This window comes from Sitophilus oryzae, unplaced genomic scaffold, assembly GCF_002938485.1.
Source record: "Sitophilus oryzae breed Bouriz unplaced genomic scaffold, Soryzae_2.0 scaffold_177_pilon_pilon, whole genome shotgun sequence".
Taxonomy (NCBI): domain Eukaryota; kingdom Metazoa; phylum Arthropoda; class Insecta; order Coleoptera; family Curculionidae; genus Sitophilus; species Sitophilus oryzae.
The window spans coordinates 2,563,031-2,585,328 of NW_022146479.1; the positions used below are offsets into that span (position 1 = coordinate 2,563,031).

At 30.6% G+C, this 22,298-nt stretch overlaps 1 protein-coding gene across 3 annotated transcripts in view; it reads right to left on the reverse strand.

Annotated features, from left to right (window-relative positions):
• The window catches only part of LOC115882159 (heterogeneous nuclear ribonucleoprotein L), a 356,844-nt gene that overhangs the window by 193,023 nt on the left and 141,523 nt on the right, over positions 1-22,298 (reverse strand). For all 3 annotated transcript variants that reach the window (XM_030900031.1, XM_030900033.1, XM_030900032.1), the window contains exon 5: positions 12,572-12,632. In XM_030900031.1, the coding sequence (XP_030755891.1) occupies positions 12,572-12,632 (61 nt within the window). The remainder of the gene's footprint in view (positions 1-12,571; positions 12,633-22,298) is intronic.

Consider the following 22,298-nt stretch of genomic DNA (forward strand, 5'->3'; position numbering starts at 1 on the left):
TTTAATTTAATCTGATGATCCTTGTTAAAAATAACCGGCCTAAAAATAAATCCTATTTTCCCTTTATCCTTTAAATATCGCTTGAAGCAATTCGGGGGTTTTATGCTTTGTTCCAAAATAACCGACTTTATGAAAATTATATGAATAATAATTATTAGTACTATATTATTATACCAGTATTATAATTACCTACAGTTATTAATTCATAATAATTAATTTTCTTTCCTTACAATTTTAAATTCAACTATTTTATTGTTAGTCGAATTTAAAAAAATACACATTTTAAAAATATTATAATGTCTATCACTTGTCGTTGTCGATTTTCGAAAGAAATCAGTACATTTATATTATTTCGTATATTTTTCATTTTATTGATTTTATGGAAAGCACTGTTCATTAAAATGTTGTATCCTATGTCATAAAGCATGTTTCTCTCTACAATTTCCTGTTTCACAATGTACCGTTTGTGTCCGGGAAGGGTTCATAGATTCAGAGTTGTCGATTTTCGAAAGAAATCAGTACATGTATATTATTTCGTATATTTTTCATTTTATTGATTTTATGGAAAGCACTGTTCATTAAAATGTTGTATCCTATGTTATAGGGCTTGTTTCTTTCTACAATTTCCTGTTTTACAATGTACCGTTTGTGTCCGGGAAAAGTTCACAGATTCATAGTTGTCGATTTTCGAAAGAAATCAGTACATTTATATTACTTCGTATATTTTTCATTTTATTGATTTTATGGAAAGCACTGTTCATTAAAATGTTGTATCCTATGTTATAGAGCTTGTTTCTCTCTACAATTTCCTGTTTCGCAATGTACCGTTTGTGTCCGGGAAGAGTTCATAGTTTCATAGCTGTCGATTTTCGAAAGAAATCAGTACATTTATATTATTTCGTATATTTTTCATTTTACTGTTTTTATGGAAAGCACTGTTCATTAAAATGTTGTATCCTATGTTATAGGGATTGTTTCTCTCTACAGTTTCCTTTTTTCTTTGTCCTAAGTTGTTAATTAAAAAAATAATAATCATATAAAAAAATATGGCAATTAGTCTAAATTTATTATTTATTTGATTCTGCTCTGTCCCGTATAATTTGCCCCTTGCTTCTCATACGGAAATGGTTAGATTAAAATAGCCAAACTGTACCTAACAATCCATGCCTTGACATATTTTCTTTTAAAATAACATCGTCTTTCTATTATTATTTTTTATTTATCCGCCGGTCCAGACTCGAACGTCCTTGCCCTATTCGCCCATCAACGCCGGCTCTATCGACTTAAATACGTGTTGACAGGCAGGTTATTGAACCCATGTCGCTTCTAGCATGTCGTTTTTTCAAAGACGGGTCCCATATAAACGCAGCCAGAAGTATCTTCAATACTAAAATATTGTAGCTTCGGAGAAATAAGTAAACATGGAGTATGAATAAATACTGTAAAAAATAATCGCTCTCGGAGTTCGAGACACTTCCACTTCGAAAGGCAGACGACCAGTGTACAGACGCTCTAACTGTAGCTGGCGGTCCGCCTTTTATAGGTTATAATCTACGGTGTTAAACTATTTAAAAAAAGTTACATATCAAAGTTGTGTTTTTTGTAATGGAATACCCTATATATTAATTGATTTTTGGATTCCGGGTGAAAGATAAAGATGAATTTATAAGAGAAGTATATGATTTATAAGAGAAGGTTTTTGACATATTTAACATTTTCTAAAAATAAAGAACAATTTTTAAATTACAATAAAAGCTACCGAAATTAGAATTTACCCGGTATAGCCTAAATATTAGTAGTGGGAACTATCGAATGAATACTATCGAAACATTCGATAGTTGCAATTCATTCGAATAATTCGATAGTTAGTAAGAAAACATTCATTTAAAACTATTCGAATAAAAATTATCGAATAGATCCGTCATCTGCCTTGAAATATTGTATTCTAGTAATTCGGCAGCATAAACCATTCATTTATAAAATTCATTCATTTATTCGTCAGGATCGATTATAATAAAATATTAACTGAATTTTAGTTGTCGCCCGGCGACGTAGGTTTCTTTCCGAGGGACCCGACAGCGGTCGGTGGCAATGCTATGAAAGAAGCCGGCATCTTTGATTTTTTGCGGAGTCAGATATAGATAAGGACACATTATTTTTTTTTATTAAGGTGCTAGTATTTACACAGAAAATACATTATGAAGGGCGCTGTTGCCATATTTTGGTATTAGTTGATATTATCAAAGAATATTATTGTTTGGCTTTAGTTAGTTAGGGATAGTAGGCATGTCTATATATTCTGCATTTTTTTTATTAATATTCTGTTGTTACACTGCAATAATACTTGTTGTTTTGGATGTAGGAAAATTATTTTTAATGTTTTTAAGCAAAGACTGGTTTAATAAATAATAATAACGGTAATAATTTGTTATACCTATTAACAACAAAATTTAAAATCATTTAATATAAATATTTTTTAGCAGTAGCAAAATATAAACAACAAATTAGATGTCAAAATTATTTATATTAGATCCTGTTAAAAATAATATAGTCTCTAAATTTTTTTGTGTGTGGCAACGTTGGTTTATTAAATAATAATAATTACAGAACTAATTTGTTATATTAACAACAAATTTTAAAATCATGAAATATAAACATTTATTAATTTTCTAAGCATGCAGTGTAATGGAAGGAAAATATAAATAAAAAATTAAAAATCAAAATTATTTATATTAGGTGCTTTATATTACTATTTAAAAATTATATTTACTTTTACTGGCATTTACTTTAAAAAATAAATGAAATATTTCTTCGCAAAAAACTACATGTAAGAGAATTAGCATAAACAAAATACGAACATCGTTAACTTTTTTTTAAAATTGGCACGTGTAAAACTTTCATTTTAATTTTCTCACCCCATAGTTTGAGTTCGATAACCGCATTTACTTAACCACATTACTTAAATATGATTATTAAGTTCAGCTAATTCATATTATTAAAACATCTAAAATACAAATATGTATTTTTAAAATTAATTGTAAGTTCATCTCATCTTTCTTAAAAATTGCTACTTCTCAAAATTTCCCATTAAAAAATAGACCATATACCATATAAAATTAAATAATTGAAAGATCGGATTACGGAAAACCACACAATGTTTTTTTCATTTATTTTAACTATTTTAATAAACGCAAAAATAGCACAGTATTTATACGGCGAAGTTATAAAAATTTGGAAGAACTAATAATGCACTGACGCATACAAAAATCAAACGAATACTAAATTTCATTTATCAAAAGCATTCGATATCGTGGCTCAACGATAACCATTTAGTCGCACGGCGAGGTTGTCACATATGCTTTAGTATACAAATGAATGAATGATTTTATTCGAATAAAACCATTCGATAGTTGAAATCATTCATTCATTAACCATTCGATAGTCTAATTCATTCGATAGTTCCCATCGCTACTAAATATAGGGTTGAATTAACTATTGTAGTTTAAATCAAATTAAAACTTCACCCAAAAAGTTATACAGGGTGAGACAAAATTAATATTGAACATTGGTCACCTTGAAAAGCATGTTTCTCTTTTATTTTAAATGGAACACTCAGTATATCATTCCGATATTCAATGGAGGATTCATGTCTCTTCAAAATACTATTAAGGTTGCCTACCCCTCAAACCAAGATTTTCCTAGATATTTTCATTTACATGATTTGATCTGAATAGATCTTTATTATTTGATAAAATCTAGATGGCAGTGATAGGTCTGGCGTTACTTCAACATAGCTGCCTAATTTTTCCAACTTTAACAAGTTATCATTTTGTATCAGTTAAAACAAAAAAAATTCTCAGAAATTTGCCGAAAATGCAAACTTATTCAGAGAGAATTGATATGATTCTATTAGCTGGTGAATGCAGTGTGCATTCACCAATTAATAGAATACTTAATTGCTCCTGATTTTATCTGGATTTTTTATGAGAATATGTTAAAGACAGTGTTACAGAACTCGACCAACTATTGTCGACAACATGAGAAAAATTATTGTAACTGCGTTTCCAGATAGAACTACACATTCATCATATACCTGTTAAAATGAAAAGATCCTTTTAAAAGATAATTATTTTATGCAGTTATCAGGAAAGGAAGAATTATGAGCATTTGATTTCATCTAGCTAACTGTTTTAAACGTGTATCTTTTTATTACCGTTGAGTATTTTACTCTACATTCTTTATTTTTTGTTAAATTAACAAAAGGTATATCACAGCCACCCTAGATTTTTTCAAATAATAAAGATCTGCTGACGCAAAATCATAAAAATTAAAATATCTAGTAAAATCTTTGTCTGAGGGGTAGGCAACCTTAATAATATAAGATATACAAATTCCCCATTGAACACCGAAATAATATACTGGGTGTTCCATTTAAAATAAAGAAGTAACTTGCTTTTAAAAGTGACTAATGTTCCATATTAATTTTGTCTCACCCTGTATAACTTTTTGGGTCAAATTTCAATTTGGTTTAACATACAATGGTTACTGTAATTAAATATAAGGCTATACAAGGTCAACTAAAATTTAGTTAGCTGTTATCGAAATTTAAAATTTACTCTTCATTTTCACAAAATGTGAAATATGTCAAAATCCTTAGATTTTAGGTATATGCTTCATTAATAAAACTCGCCTTTATTTTTTTCCTAAAATCCGAAAATCAATTAATATATAGGGTGTTCCAATAGAAAAAACACAACTTTGATGTGTAACTTTTTTGGGGGACACTCTGTATAATTCTATATATTTTTATAAAATGCTTTCAGTTAACCTACATACGCTGCCAAAATTTCATTTCGATATAACCTACCGTTCTCCTTGGAGCTTCCGCGGGGTATGAGAGGCGCCACCCTGTATATTATTTATTTATTAATCTATCAAGTAATTGTTTAATTTCTCCCTTTCTTATGGAAAATTTAATGAATATACGGTGAATAATAATAAGCGACTAAACCACATAGTTCTGAGCGTAAATGACGTACCATTTTCCGCGGAGTTAATCCGAATTTAGAGTGCGCATGAAAATTATCTCTACCGTTCAAAATGTCTCTCTATTCGCGCCAAAACGGACAGTTTAATTATAACTTTATTCCGCTTTTACCGATAATTTACTACCTTCGGTTATAATGCCGAATTATTATCTATGCATGGAGTCATTATTTAATTACCGTACCGGAAAATGTTCGTTGTGGTCGGCTTTTTCGATTATGTAGAATTTTCCTACAACAATTATCATTTCCAGAATTTTAAATAATTTATTTATTTGGTAATTTCAAATATTCGGTACCGGAAAAACAACGCATTGTAATCAATTATCGTATAGTATTACAAAATTAGTGTTAGATATTTGTATTTGTATTAATATTTAAACAGTTGTAGCCAATAATTATGCGATTCTTCAACTTTAACAGTGAAGTTGTATTTATAACTCTGTAGTATATAAGATTTGAAACAAGCTTTTGGTAATTAACGTTTCAGGAGGTATATCTTCGAATGCAAAAAAATACAAGGAACAAAGAAAAAACTGTTTAAAATATTTTAATATACAACTCTTCAAGAACATTTTATTTTTTTTTTAACAGAGACGTCTACTCGTTTTATAAACCGTTGACTTTCTGTTAAAATAGCATTATTTGAAATCATACTTCAAAATTAACAATTACTACCTGATTACATTTATTACTTAATGAGGTAAATCTAAAAAGCTTCAAACTTTCTGTATATGATTACTTTTTGTTTGAATTTATTTTTTTATGTGTATTTTCCTTTCTCTTGTATTTTAATTTGGACATAACTTGGTTGAACAATAAAGGACAATATCACGAATATTATTCCTGTGTAAGTCACTGGAAAAAATAAAGAAAAGCCATATAGTGTTGCCGCCATTTAACTAGAAACCTAACAACAAACATATAAAAAACGGTATTAAAACACAAATATATAACACAATTTTCTGATTTCTTTTGTAACACTAACGAATATTTAGTTGTTCGTAGAGTATGCCTGTAGTTTAAGTTGCCTATAATTACGACATTTTTCTGCGTTTGTTATAGAAGAATTCTTTAACTTTCCTTTTCTCTTTTTTGTCAAACTGTTATTATTTATCAGCGAAACCTCTTCCTCCTTTTGATTTATATCGTTAGATTTTGTGACGTTTTTTTCAGACGCTTTGACTGACATCGTCCGATTTTCTTTTTTTATCAGATTTCCTTCATATTTATGTTTTGAAATATTTAAACCGAACAGCCGAACTACCGAACTAACGAACTACGAACTACCGCAGTACTGAACTACCCGTAATTTATAGCCTATGTGTTATTCTGGTGTATAAACTATATTATTGTAAATTTTCATTAAAATCCATTCAGTAGTTTTTGCGTGAAAGAGTAACAAAGATCTATACATCCATACATCCAAACAAACTTTCGCGTTTATAATATTAGTAAGGATTGCCAAACAATTAGAATATACACAAATTATTAATCATCCAGCAAAACTATTCATTTGCCAAACATTAAGAATACACACAAATTAATCTTAATTATTACGCGAACCATTCTCTACTAAGATACGTATACGTCTTAAGGTCTGTTCCCAGAAGAACCCCTGACTAGTCAGCACGTTTCTCATTCGTTAGAATGCGTAGAAACCTGATAGTTAGTCAGGTTTCTACGCATTTCAACCAATAAGAAACGCGCTGACTAGTCAGGGATTCTTCTGGGAACAGACCTTTATTATATATGTAACGTAAGGTATTATGTTACTTCAAGCGATATCACTGTTTCGTTGTCGATTTGCCATGTCGAGGTCGCGATAGCCAATGTTAATTTTACATAAAAATGATCCCAGTAGTATTTTCAACAGTTTAATAGTTGGAAAAAAACTGCCAATATCTCAATTAAATGTACTAACATACTTTAACAAAATTGTGAGATTACTTTAGGGATCGGGATATCAATTAATTACCAATTTATCATTAAATTAGAGCTTAATAACTGTTTTCGTCGTGTCTAAAGTAATTTTCGAATTTGAATTACTACTGAAAAAATACGTATTGGAAACACATAAAGTTTTTTAAGCTTGATCGAATCATCAGTATAACCTAATTCAACCAAAACCCCTTGCTAAAACGTTACGCAAAATCCTAAACCCTAATAAAGCAATCCATTTACCGACATTTCTTCGCACTAAACACACATCCACCCGATCCCTCGGCCTAATCCATGCAAATTGTCTCAAAAAGGAGTTCGATTAATTAAATTGGCCACGAATTAGGGGTGGTCGACTTGCAAGTTGCATGCCTCAAGTCTAGGGCGGAAGAGACATCGGTTTAATTTGCCCCAGAGACCAAAACACTTGTGGAACCAGCGCGGTGCCACACGTGATATCCATTAGAACTGGGTCAAACTTCAGAGTTCGACGTTAAAGGGTAAACTTGAAATGGACAGGTAAATGTGCTTAATATAAAAAAAAGCTTGAGCGAATTTAAAGTTCATAAATTATGTCACAAGTTTGTATATCACAATTAGACATTAACAGATATGTATATCGTCTTACGTCAATAGTTATACCGTATGATCGAAAAAAACGGCGTCCAGTTGGCTGGGAAATGACGATCGATGACATTTTCCATATAAAAAATGTATATACCTATGTGGCGGATTCATCTCTCCAAAAAAATCCTTTTTTTTGTATTTCGCCACTGCACTGGAAGAAAATCTACAAAATAATAGTTATTTTTTGTAAACACTTCTGCGTTAAACCGAAACGGACACTGCTTGTCAGAAGTTATGTTTACAGTTATACAAATTTGATCATCGCTGACACCGTTTATTTTCGATCATACGGTAGTATACTAACTAAAATCATGAAATTAATAGACTTTAAACCAAAATAGGAGTGTTAAACAACTTAAAAATGGTGTAGTTTTTAATATAAAAACAAGATTTATCAAAATTAGCTAATAAAACGTTTTCATTAATGATATACAAGGTGCATATACAATACAAGGTACATTTTCATTAGTGATGTACAGGAACATATTAAATTTTGTATTCACTTAGTAACTTATAAGCTTCATTCAGAACCTCCAAATTAGTGGTTTGAATTAGCGTATAAGTTAGTTCCTTTAATTTGAATGTAAGCATACATACAGAACGTCAAAATTAGTGGTAAACATTTTCAATTCGTAGAAAAAGTTTTCAAACTTTCAACTTTTCCACTGATTATACTTCAAAATTTGCGAGAAATGTCATTTTGGCTTTTGATTATCTTCCGTCAAGAGAAATTGTGGTGAGAAATCAAAAGTTGATTGTTGTATATGCAAAATATTAGGCTTTCTCTATGGATACAAATGATTACCGCAAGCTTCTAGGGCGAATATTGCTAAGATATTTTAATAGTTTTAATTGTGTTTTTTAGACATTGTGACTGATCGTAAACTAAAAAGTATAAAGTGTAATTGAAACCACTAATTTATTCCACTAATTGCGACGTTTTGAATGAAGCTATAGTCCAAATTTCAATATTTTCGGACAGAAGAACACTTATTATTTGTGATCTGTAAAAACTACAGCCCTTAGTACCTTTTACAATACAATACATATAGCCATAGATAATATACAAGATTCCTAACCTAGATTCACGCTTAAAACATATAAAATATTTAAAACACCTTAAAATATTCCTAACCTTCAGATATGTATCCTAATTAAAACTTAAAAAACCTCAAACTTTTTTGTGAAAAACTCTGTATATTGTATATCTACTCTATTATCATCTAGAAATTGGGGTCATTTGGACAGATAGTCACTATACTACAATAAATAAATAACTACCTAAGTTATAGATATCGTTAAATCCAAAGTAAGGTATAATATATCTAGTATAATTAGTAGATAGTAAATTACCTCTTCGTTAGGGTAGCGTACTTAACCCGCCTTAGTTCGTTATTTATGTGAATTATTTATAACACTTACTTAAAAATTCTTTCTAAATATGTTTCCTAATGAAATATTAAGTATACTTACGATATATAAGTCCCAAAAAATCAATTTACAATTATTTTAATATTGAATAATTCCAAATTAAATCTAGTCATTGATTTAATTTCTTATTTTTAACTTAAAAAACTAGTGGATCGTTATCTTAAATCGTTAACCTTATTTACTTTAAATATTAAAAAGGAATAGGAAAATAAGTAGTAACCTAAATTTATTCAGTTGAAGACATTTTTTTCCTTCAATTACTTAAAACCGTGTGTGGTAAACAAACCGAAGAGCCGATTTCAATATTTCATATTACTATAAAAGGGTGGTCTGGAAAAACACTGAAAGCAAACAAAATTATATGGTTTCCTATATTACACAAGACCAAACAGAATAATCGATATGAAGAAAAAAGCTCTTATGTGAAAGCATTTACACGAAAACAAAATTACATTATTGACAGACCCAAAGCTTCATTCAGAACCTCGAAATTAGTGGAATAAATTAGTAGTTTCAATTATACTTTAGAGTTTACGATCATTCCGATGTGTAAAAAATACAATTAAAACTAATAGAATATCCTAGCAACATCTTGCGGTAGTCAGTTGTATCCATATCCATATACAGGGTGGTCCGAATTGTATTCGGGAAACTTCAGCAGCATATTCTTCAGATAAAAACAAGTAAAAAAAAGTTCATAGCAATTTATGTTCTAAAATTGAAGAATAATAACTTTCCGTTCATACCTGTATTAAACTACTGAGTGAAAGTAAAATTAATAGCAAAAGTTAAAAGTTTGTTAACTTTTTCTAATTGAAAATTACTACCACTAATTTTGACGTTTTGAATGCTTAGATTAAAATTAGAGGAACAAACTTCAACGATAATTGAAACCGCTAATTTATTCCACTAATTTCGAGGTTCCGAATGGAGCTTAAAGGATATAAATTCTAAATTTAAAAATTTCATAGTTGTTATAATAGTACTGCAGAGAGTTATATACAGGGTGAGTTTTCTACGATGTTCTCTATGGGTATCTCGGAAACTACCGGAGATAGAGAGTCGGTTAAAGGGGGAAGGAATTGCAGTTTTGTGGGGTCATAAATATGCGCCTTTCAGATTTTTGAAAAAGTTCATGGCTTACTAGATATTTCGAAAAAAAACAAATTTCGGCTATTTTAAAAATTGTGCCTAATAAGCTATTTTAGACAAAAAGTTTTCAGATAAAAGTTGTAGATAATCACATCCTTAATGAGACTGTGTCCTCGGTTTTTTTCTAAAGTCTGTCATTTTTGACATATGACACAAACATATGTTTTTTTTAAATAGAAACCATAGCTGGCCGTGACTTCATAAAAAGCGCCATTTTTTGAGCTTTTCAGCGATATAAGCTATAACGTGTTTTCTTCGAAAAATTACTGAGTTATAGCCAATTCTTATCATTTTTAAACAATTTCACTGAGTAAGCCATGGAAACAAGTTTAATCGTCTTTGCTCTCATAAATGTGAAGCTGTCAGATTCAACTTTGTAAATTAAAATAAACAAAAATTGTAAATATGAATTTTTCAAATGAAGACCAGCGTGTAGGATTATTGGTTCAACTTTTCTTGACCATACATTTTCGAGGATACGTTGACCGGTGACTGTTACGTTTTTTAGAGAACGGTTTTTAAGACATGTTAGGAAAAGTTAAATTTAGTTATAGCTAATTCTTATCTTTCTTGGCTAATTTCACTTAGATTGCATGGTATTCTTATTCTGTTATGATTTATAACTTATAAAAACTCAGAATATATTACTAAACGGTTCTTTACAATTTACATTACACAAACTAAAACTTAAAAAAATAATATCACTACATACATTTTAAGTTATTTTAGAAAATGTTCAAAAAATCCGCCATTGTTTTGAGTTGCATCTTTTTAAAACTGAATTACAGTTGTACAAATATAGGAAGAGACTTGGGGATAGCACCGGTCGCGTGATATTTTATATTTCTCACGTCTCTAGCTATACTTGTTAAGTTGTACTATCTATTCTCACAGAAGGACCGGTCGACTTAATTAAACTTTTCTCGTGCCACCACTTCGAGTGCCTCTCTTAATTCATAAGTTCTTTTGTAAACCTTATTGTAAACTATAGTACCGCATAAATTTTTTTAAAATGATCAGGTGATAGAGGAGGCCCATGCAATTAGTCCACCTCTTCCTATCCCTGCGTTTGTATAATTATGATATAAATAATTGTTAACATTTCTTTCATTATGGGGGGTGGGGGGTGGTGTGTCATAATGAAAGTCATGTTGGAACCACTCTATTGATGCGCGAGTATCTACACGTTTTTCTTCATTTGAAAAATTCATATTTACAATTTTTGTTTATTTTAATTTATAAAGTTTGGATGTGGCTGCTTCACATTTCTGAGAGCAACGGCGATTGAACTTGTTTCCATGGCTAACTAAGTGAAATTGTTTAAAAATGATAAGAATTGGCTATAACTCAGTAATTTTTCGAAGAAAAGATATTATAGCCTATATCACTAAAAAGCTTAAAAAATGGCGCTTTTTATGAAATCATGGCCATCTATAGTTTCTATTTAAAAAAAAACATATGTTTGTGTCATATGTCAAAAATGACAGGCTGTAGAAAAAAACGGAGGACACAATCTCATTAAGGGTGTAATTATCTACAACTTTTATCTGAAAACTTTTTGTCTAAAATAGCTTACAATGGAATTAGGGACAATTTTTAAAATAGCCGAAATTTGTTTTTTGCGGAATATCTAGTAAGCCATGAACTTTTTCAAAAATCTGAAAGGCGCATATTTATGACCCCACAAAACTGCAATTCTTTCCCCATTTAACCGACACTCTATCTCCAGTAGTTTCCGAGATACCCATAGAGAACATCGTAGGAAACTCACCCTGTATAATATATATGGGGTATTTAATATTGGTAAATTCGCGACCAAATTTCCATATAGTTTCCCAACTTAAAATAAAATAAACCAGTCCAAAAACTCTAAACTAAAAAATTATTTCGAAATTAAACAAGAATCAAACGCTAACACAATTTTTGAGTTACCCTTGTGGTTACCCTCGCAGTGCTGATAGTTAAAAATCTTTATCCCTAGCTTAAAACTCTATTGTTGGTTCAGAAGACACAACAATTTTAAATTGACATAAAAATGTTAATATGCACATAAGGACAAAATGCCAGACAATCGGAAAAAACCTACGTCTGGAGAATGGCAATCGATTATAATTTTGACGAGGTCAAGCCCTAAACGTTATTTATTTGTACTCTTCTTTATTTTTTGTGGCGCTTAGAGCTTAGAGTAAAAATAATTTTTAAATGGTGTAGTATAAAATAAAAAAAAAATTTTGGAAACAGATTTGTGTCTCTCCATAATTAGTATTAATTTTTGACAATTTTTATGTAAATTTTAATTAAATGACGTCAAAATTATCATCGATTGTCATTCCCCAGCCGTCTTTGAGGCCTTTAGTATATACAAAAATACTTACATAATGAAACCGTATAGTCCCAACTTTCCGAGTCATTTTTGTGGACATTTAGTTTTTCAGGCTGAAACAAAAAAAAATATATTAAATACCAAATACAAAAAAATCTATATATTTTAATGATAAAACACATTTACTTCTTACTGAATTAATATAAACTTATATCGCATATAATAGATAGTCATAACTCTCTTGGAATATCATTAACGAGAATTAAGATGTCATAATTCCCTCTACCTTTTATAAGTAACGACCATGAAATACAATAGAGATTTTGAGTAAACAATATAAAATGAAAATGGATACTCATCTAACTGCTCTAATAATTTATTTACATCATTAATGTCAGATGAAATAAATATACAAGAAAACATTTTAACGTGCCACAATATTTTCCTGTCCAAACCATTAAAGGAATTTTTTATAATCCTTTTGGTAAATGGACTCGTTTTTAGGTGGAAGTAACGCTTATATTGTGCTTCTTCAGCTTTTTTAATATTCCCTCCATTTTAATGGAAACGTACTAGAACGTGTGCGGAATTCGTGCTAAAAGCGCTTCTTTGACAAAAAACTGAGCTCGAGACAACAACCGTCAATTTATAAGCAGATTATTTAATACACTAGTAAAAAAGGCTTGCTATACCAGCAGTGTTACTAGAAATGTACCGGAAAATTAAGAAATGCAACATTTGTGTCGTTTTAAAATACGACAAAATAATACTAAATTCAGTAAGAAATAAAATTACCTATGTCCCACGGGAATTATAAAGTGTTAACAACCTCGGGCAATTATTATTATTGGCCCCCGGTAAATAACACCCTTATAATTCCCTTGATACAGAAATAACTATTATGTTATCATGCTTTAAAACATGGTAATTTTATTGAAATGTTCCCCCCTCAGTTAACCTATACTCGCTTAACTATAAATACTGTTACAACGCTGTTCAAATTTTCTTTAAATTTCCTTGTTATAAAACGCTTTAGTTTTGAATCATAGCCAAGCAAATGTATACTAAAAAACATATATTTGTTTTATCTTGTATGTATAATAGTTTCTGGAAAGTAGAACAACCTCCCATTATAAATAGAATTACAAAAAAATATATAAAATTAAAATAGTTAAGAATACTACGCAGAAATATTCGACGAAAGTGAGTTACCGAGAAACCCTTATTACTCTACATACAATGCGTGTCATCAGTTTACATTAAAATAAACAATCATCAAAATAAATTACAATGCATGTTCCTCACCGTATTATACCGATTAATGGAAAAAGACGGCATCCAGTTGGCTTGGAAATGGACATCGACTATTACATCATACAGGATGTTCAAAATTCTACGCCAAACTTTCTAAAATATGAAATATTTCTTCTTTCTTTTTTTTAAATGAAATGTTTTAAAAAAATGAACATTTTTTGTATTTAGAGTATTTCAAAATTTTTAACGGTTTCGGAGATATTCGCGGTTTTATATTTCATATGGCATTTTCCATAGTAAATTTTTATCAAAGCCACCCAATAATTTTTCTCTGGTATTTTACCGTTGAAAAAGCCATATGAAATAATACGTGTATCTGCGAAACCATTAAAAATTTTGAAATACTTATACAAAAATTGTTCTTTTTTAAATCTCCGTCTAATAAAAACATTTTATAGAGGGTTGTTCCATTTAAAAAAAAAACAAAGAAAAATTATTTTATATTTTAGAAAGTTTGGCGTCGAATTTTGAACACCCTGTATGATTTACGATTACGATTTACAGCAGTATAGACGATTTACAGCAGATTCCATTAATCAATACATCCTAGAACATACTTTATCAAGTTTTTTATTGTAGGAGCTACAGATGCCCGACACACTATTGCCGGACTCTGCATTGTGTATTGTGCCTTTGGTTTGGGGTTTTGGATTTCGTATAATTATCATCATTACATATTTTTATTATTATTTTGTTGGTCTCCTGGGTAACTGAATCTTTTTTGAAAGTTCAAGATTAATTTCTGTTTTCTGTTTAACTTAATTAAATCGGATAGAATTTAATTTTACAACTGCACCAGCAAATTCCTTCTCGCGATAAACAATTTTTAATTTCGACGTGGATTGTTACTTAAAACTTTCGAAGCGGAACAAAAATCAACAAATTACCGTTGAGAGTAGTTTAGAAAGGGAGAAGTTGGGTCGAAAGTTTCGAATTTCGCTCCGTTGAAGTTTCCCCGATCGTGATGTCGTGTGAAAGCTTCAATTACGTGCAATTGCATTACAGTACGAATAGATGAGACAAGTGTTTTAATAAGTTTAAGAGCCTTGGTTAGGACATGCCAGTATTTTTAGCTCTTGTTGTTTTGTATAAAGTAATTTATGCATACTGCGAGCAAGGTTTATCGTGAATTTTGGGAAAGATAAAGTCAATTAAAGTATATTAAATGCAAAATCTGTTTAGCGAAAGAAGGACCAAGTTCAATAGATGGCAAAAGGAGCAGAAAAGGTATTTTAGGTACTTACTTAGTAGATGCTAACTTTTTTCGTTTTTGATAGGAACTTTTCATTTTATTCAATCTTTTGCGAACCTTTTGCGGCAGTAAATGAACAGTGTATACCAAAAAGTATATTAAAAACGCAATAAAAAATATAAAGTGTATAAAAAAGATACTACTATGTTAGTACTAGCATCTTTTGAGAGATAATATATTTGCTAAAATGCAGTTTCTGACAATTCGCCTACAGGGTGTTTCAAACATGTGCCATCTCTCGTGGGGAGATTCCTCACGTTAAAATAAGTTTTATTTTTCATATCAACATAGGTCCGGTTCTGCCTTATTTCCTAGCTACAGGGTGTTAAATTCTTAATATTTTTTCGCTTTATTATAATTTTTTTCGAAGTACTTTTAGCGTTTCGAATGAAATTTTGAGGGTAAAAGTTACTATAAATGCGACATATTTTAAGGCTAAAAAGTGTCGCCATATTCACCAGGGACTTAATGAATTTATCGACACTTTTTTAGCATTAAAATATGCAGCACTGATAGTAGTTTTTACCCTCAAAATTTCATTCAAATCACTAAAATTAATTGGAAAAAAATTATAATAAATCGAAAAATTATTAAAACTTTAACACCCTGTAGCTACGAAACAAAGCATCTGACCTGTGTTGATATGAGAGACGGCACATGTTTTTTGAAACACCCTGTATAAATACTAAACAGGTAGATATTAAATAGTAATTAGTAGTAAGACATCCATTTATTAAAAGGACGAAAATAATCTATCATACTGAGATAATAGTAAAATTTGTAGTATTTCCCTTATATAGAATGTCAAAAGTATCTATCCATTTAAATCAAAGGTCAATAAGGCGACTGAACTAAATACAGTTAAAGTAAACTATCAGGTTCTTATAAGGATGTGAAAGCTAAGTAACGAAATTAACTCTTCGCTCCTGAATATACTAGAGGAGTGTTAAATGCAAACTAAAAAAGAGTAATTAGAAAATATTAGTTTAAACCATTAAAAAAGTTTTAGTACTAACAACAATACTAGCTACAACTAACTATACATTATAATATATACTGGCATAATTTCGATCGTTTCTTTCTATTCATTTATATTTCAAACCTTGTCCGTCGTTTCTTTCTCACAACTAAGTTAAATTGACAAGCAGGTTAAAAGCCCCGAGCGGTTCAATGGAGCTTAGGCTACGGTAAAATATTAAAACATTTTAAGTACGCGTACTGGTGCAAGTTTTCCGTAAAGATACACTTATGCTATACTCTATTTATCCGTATTAGACATTTTCTTGAATGCACTACAGGTTTGTATAGTCGCATGTAGTTAAATGTTTTTTAACTTCATCCTTTTATGTTAAAGTAAATACAGCTTAGTTCTAACTGTACTGAAGCATTTGTTATAACCAGACCTAAAAAAAATATGGTCATCTAAATGTGAAAAAGTGATGTTAACATGCAATTTAAATAAATAAATAAAAAAACACAGAATCCAGTTGTAATTAGAGATAGTTAGATCCGGTATTTTAAAAGAGTCGGGTCCGGAGTTACATCAAGCTTCATGGACCCATGGGCTTCATGAACCTACATCCAGGTTCCAGTTCTGCCGAAACTGTATCATTCTAACCTTTAATTTTCGTCTAAATAAAACGTGTGTAAACGTGTAAATACAACTCATACAACTCAGCAGCAGTTACCATACATTTTTAGTTTGGGTTAGATTGCAAAAAGGACAACTCCCAGCAAAAATCTAGTTACGCCACTGTATTCGACGTGAAAAACTATATGGGACTCGGTTTTCATCTTTTCGATAAGTTAAAAATTAACCGAGATACGAAGGGGGTCAAAAAATGCAACATTCGCCCTGTATTTAAAAACAAGAAGGATAGCACAAATCTTTAGTTTCATAAAAAGTAGCACAGTAATGTGAAAACCGCATCTTTGTACCTCTACTTCTGAGCGAGAAGCCCTGTAAAACACACCCTGAAAATGGCACACCCTGTACATCGAAATTCAAGCAGCAGCCGCTGATAACCATTAAGCACAATAAAAAATGACATGTAAACTACAGAACTATTAGTATCATATTAATAAACTTCAAGCTCTAGAAAGTTGAAAGTTTCAATATTCCAAAGTTCAAAAGCCGAAACTTGTAAAATGAGAAATGAAATAAAATCTGCAAAACAGCTCCTCTCAAAATATTCATAAGCACGGAAATTACTTATGACACGAATGCAGATTGGAAATTTCTGAAAACGAGCGAATGCAGGTGCATTAAAAATTGAACCGTTAAAATGTACTATATTATGGCAAAGGTATTTGTTCAGTAAACACTCCACTTTCATAAATATCTCAACAGACGCATTAACAAAAGTGAGATTTATCATTTCACTGTTTTGACTGCATCATATCTTTGTTAAATTATGAAGAAAGAGATAAACGCATATTTATTATTTAAATGCAAATACAACGTGATATGCCGTTGTATGTGCATTTAAATAGTGCCAACAGTTACTACCAGTCATGACATATGCATGCGATACCTAGACACTTAAAACGGACATCATAAGGAAACTGCAGGTCGCACAACGCTCAATGGAACGAAATATGCTGGGAATAACGTGGATACGACAAAAGACCCAGGTAATAGATGTCATCCACAGACTCAAATCCCTCAAATGGCAATGAGCAGGACACCTGGCAAGAAGAACGGACAACAGATGGACCACAAAAATTACAGCATGGTACCCACGAGGAATTAAGAGATCTAGAAGAAGACCGAACCTGAGATGGAACCATGATATTAGGAAATAAGCAGGAATAACTTGGGCCCGCATAGCCAACAATAGACAACAATGGGACCAAATACAAAGAGAATATGTGAGGGAGGCCACACCATAATTGGAAATGGTTTAATAGGCTAAAAATAATGATGAAGATACGTGTGTTGCATTACATAGAGAGATCGACAAACTTTACCCATACTGAGATAGAATTGTTAATGAAACATATAGGTATATATTTGGAAAGATACATATACAATTAAAAACAGACGCTGTAAGTAGTAAAATAAAATAAGGAGCTTGATATTTCATGGTACTAAAAATACGTTAGCATTTCTACGACTCAAATTTTTTTTATACGTATTGGTTAGTGTGGCATTTCCGATTGAAGTAAAGCTTTCAATATTCTGTAAATTTATTTCATTAAAACTACGTTTTCAATCAAATTCTGCGTCGTCGCGTAATTCAAAATAGTTTTTTCGATCTTTTATGAAGTATTTTATAATAACTTGTAGAGTTTTCGGCTTCACAAAATATCATCGAGCTCTGCTAAAATCATAAACTAAACGTAAAGAAAGAAAACTAAAAAACTATATACGAAAAATATGTTTCCTTGCATGTTAAGCTTCTCTAATCATGGTTAAATTAATAACCGATGTTTAAACCACAGCTCTGATTAAGCCATGTTTACGACTAATTATGATTAAATTTAGCATAACCGGGAATGAAAGTACTGACCGTTAATAAAAGTTTTTTTAATAATGTCATTTTTTTATAATAATTCGAGTAATAATTATTTCGTTATTACTATTGAATCACTGATCTTTAATAAGTATGTCAATCATTATATTTACTACTTGTCAATTAATATCAAATAAGGATGTATGAAGTGATCCGGTCCGACATATTAATTAGATATATAGTTACTTTTTTCCGAGCTTATTCCTTTCTGATATGAAATTGCACGAAAAGGGAAACGTATTACTGTTATATCAGTACTTCCGTTCTCTGGTACAGTAAAATGCATTAAATAACACAGTTCCTGGTAATTTACAACTGAAGGTATTTTATTTTTATCTTTAAACTTGTTAGAAACTAATTGGCTTGGTTTTAGGTACTATATAAATACAGAAAATACACATATATAGGTTTGTTTTTAACTGTGATTTTTGTTCTCTACTATCTGCTCTTAATGATGAGCAATGCAAGACCAAGATCAACCCCCTTGATCTTGTAAGACGTAGTCTTGATCTTGGTCTAGCAGGATCCAATCTTGGTCTACCACATGGTAACGTGGGAAGTGGTAATGTGGGAAATGACAATCGATGACATTTCCCATATAAATTTAAATAGAAAATGACAGCGATATCATTTCATAGTCATCGCTGGCGCCATTTTTTTATCATACGGTATATACCAATAACAAATGTTTGTCAAGTACACAAGTCGTTTGAGTCCGGCTATAAACATTATAAAAATAAATTATAACCTTCTTGAGGCTTCTTAAAAAATTAAGAGGAGTACCGACCAAGTAAATGATGGCTAGTGCTTGACCTCGCCAAAATTATCATCGATTTTCTTTCCCTAGCCGTCTTTGACACCGTTTTTTTTTCATCGTATGGCACATTCATTTTTACTATAAAATGAAGTAGGTAGTAAAATACATATTTAGTTGTTTTAAATGTCAAAGAATTTCTAAATATCTACAAATAGAGTTAAAAAACTAACATCATATATAGAATAAGCAAACATCCAAACAATCAACTATAAAATATATCCACCATATTTAATGGAAATGTGCAAGAAAAATGAAATACTTCGAAATAAGCAAGTTAACGTCAAAAACATTTCTCATGCACGCTAAAAAAACGTAAACTGATTATTATTGATGTATTGTTGATACAACTGTCGCCATAATGAAGTCATTACCCAATCATTGGTATTTTCAAAACTAGAGAAAGAATTATGTGTAGCAGTCAGCTTAAATTGAAAATGGCACATGTCCAAAAACAACAACCCAATGAAAATATATAATATATACATTACTTAAAAAAATAATCTCACGTCAAATGATAACACGATGAAGATTTATTACTCAGTAAATTTATACATATAAATAAAATTAACGGCTCTCATATGATTATTTGCATGTATTGAGACTTATTCTCTCATTTGCTTCCTTTATTTGTTTTCCAATTTCCCAGTTTTCATTTTTGTAATATAGATTGAATCGCCCTGACGACAGCCAAGTTATCAGAAAAGCGCATCTGGTTTTTGTATTTGACTATATATTTTGTATGATTTGTAAAATTTAATAACACGCATACATATATACATTTAGATTTATAAATAAAGTAAAAATCATGTTAAAGTAAATATCCCATCAAAAACATAGAATGTAAAAAAAAGTCTAGTTTAGAATATAATTATTACAATGGCCAAAACAAGTGGCCATATTATGAAGCGATAAATATTTACCACAGAGAAAGCATTGCAAAAAAGTATATAAACTACATTTGCTGTCCTCCATTCGCGAATTTCAAGTTCCAGAGCTTTACGCCCTGGGCTACTCAGAACGGTTCTGAAAGGAGCTGTGCGTGATAGCATGGCAAGCAACAGTTCTGAACTTTATGACTCAATTGAAGGGAGTGAGAGTATCGCGTTCTTGAACAGTTCAGAGCTGCACAACTGCGTGAATGGAGGATAATAATTGAGAAAACATCAAGCTAGACGTAATAATGTATTTCTCAAAAACAGCTTTCAATAGTCATGTTAAAATGTGTACGTCGTCTATGCATAAAATAATATATTATTTCTTACTGAATTAATATAAGCTTATATCTCGTCCTGGTTAAGCTAACCATAAATAGAGTCATAACTCCCTTGGGCACATTATTAACGGGAATTAAGATGGCATAATTGTAACAGCCATGAAATACAACAGAGATTTTGAGCAATAATATAAAATTAAAATGCAGAGCACTTATCTTTTACTACTTTAATAATTTATTTACATCATTAATGTCACATATAATAAATTTACAAGAGAACAGTTTCAACGACATCACCTGCTACAATATTTTTCTGTCCCAGCCACTGAAGGTATTTTTTATATTCCTTTTAGTAACTGGATTCACTTTTAGGTGGGAGCAACGCTTGTAGTGCTTCTTCAGTTTTTTTTATATTACCTCCATTTTAATGGTACTCAAACGGACTCGAACGTGTGCCGAATTGGTGCGAAAGGTGTTCTTTGACAAAAACTGAACTCGATTGACAACAACCGTCAATTTATAAACAAGTCATTTAATAGAATAGTAACCTGGAAACAAACAACGTTTCTACCAGCAGCGTTAATATACCGGAAGATTAATAAATACAACATTTGTATCGTTTTAAAATGAGACAAAATAAGGTACTAAATTCAGTAAGAAATAAAAGTACCACGGGAATTATAAAGTGTTAAAAACCTTCGAACTATAAAATAGTATCAATTTAATATCTCCTATCGTGTCATCTAGAGACGTCAATTAAACAATTTAAAAGAAACTCCAGTATTTTCTCTTTGTGGTGGACTGTTCTTTTTATTTTCTTCCCCACAAAAGCCGATAATCCAACATGACCCAAATCGAAAGAAGAACGAAGGATAGGACCACGTGATCCGAAGAAGTGACGTTGTTTATTTTTATTCTCGTCTCAGGCGGCATTACGTAATCTCGGTGAGTAGTGGCGTAATTGAGCTATTTTTGCGGGATTTATACCGGCTGGAAATAGCCAATTTATGTATTCTTTCTTTCTCCAAGATTTTCGTTGTTTAAAAGAAGTACATACCACTTGAACGGCAGAATTTTTCTCCAAATTGTATCGCGAAAAAAAACTAGAGCCTTTTCCTTAATTAATGTGCAAATGCAAGTGTTATAAATGTTAATTATTTGTTTTACTGGTTCTTGGCCACATGTTTTTCAATATTTAACATTTAACCACATATTCAAGAAAAAGCGAAAATCGAAGATTTCGATTTTATTTGAATTTTTTTAAATGATTTTTCGCAATGAATTAATCTATTTAGATGAGTAAAAATATAATATGGTACCTATTTAAACATAAATTTGATAATGGTGGTAAAAAACGAATTATGAAGAAAACCGTTGTGAAAACAACGCAGTCATGAAACATTCATCACGCCAGTAAAAATAAAATCGAAATCTTCAATTTTCGGTTTTTCTCGAATATCTCCGTAACTATTCGTGATTTTAAATGTTTTCTACAGGGTATATTATCAGACATATTAATTTAACAATCCTCGTATCTCCTCTGATTTCTGAAATCCAAATAGTGGGGGTCGAATGTGAATTACCCTGTATATTCTACATTTTTTCAAATATCCTACATAAAAAAGCCATTAAACAGAAATGCAAAATTCAAAACTGTATATAATTTTC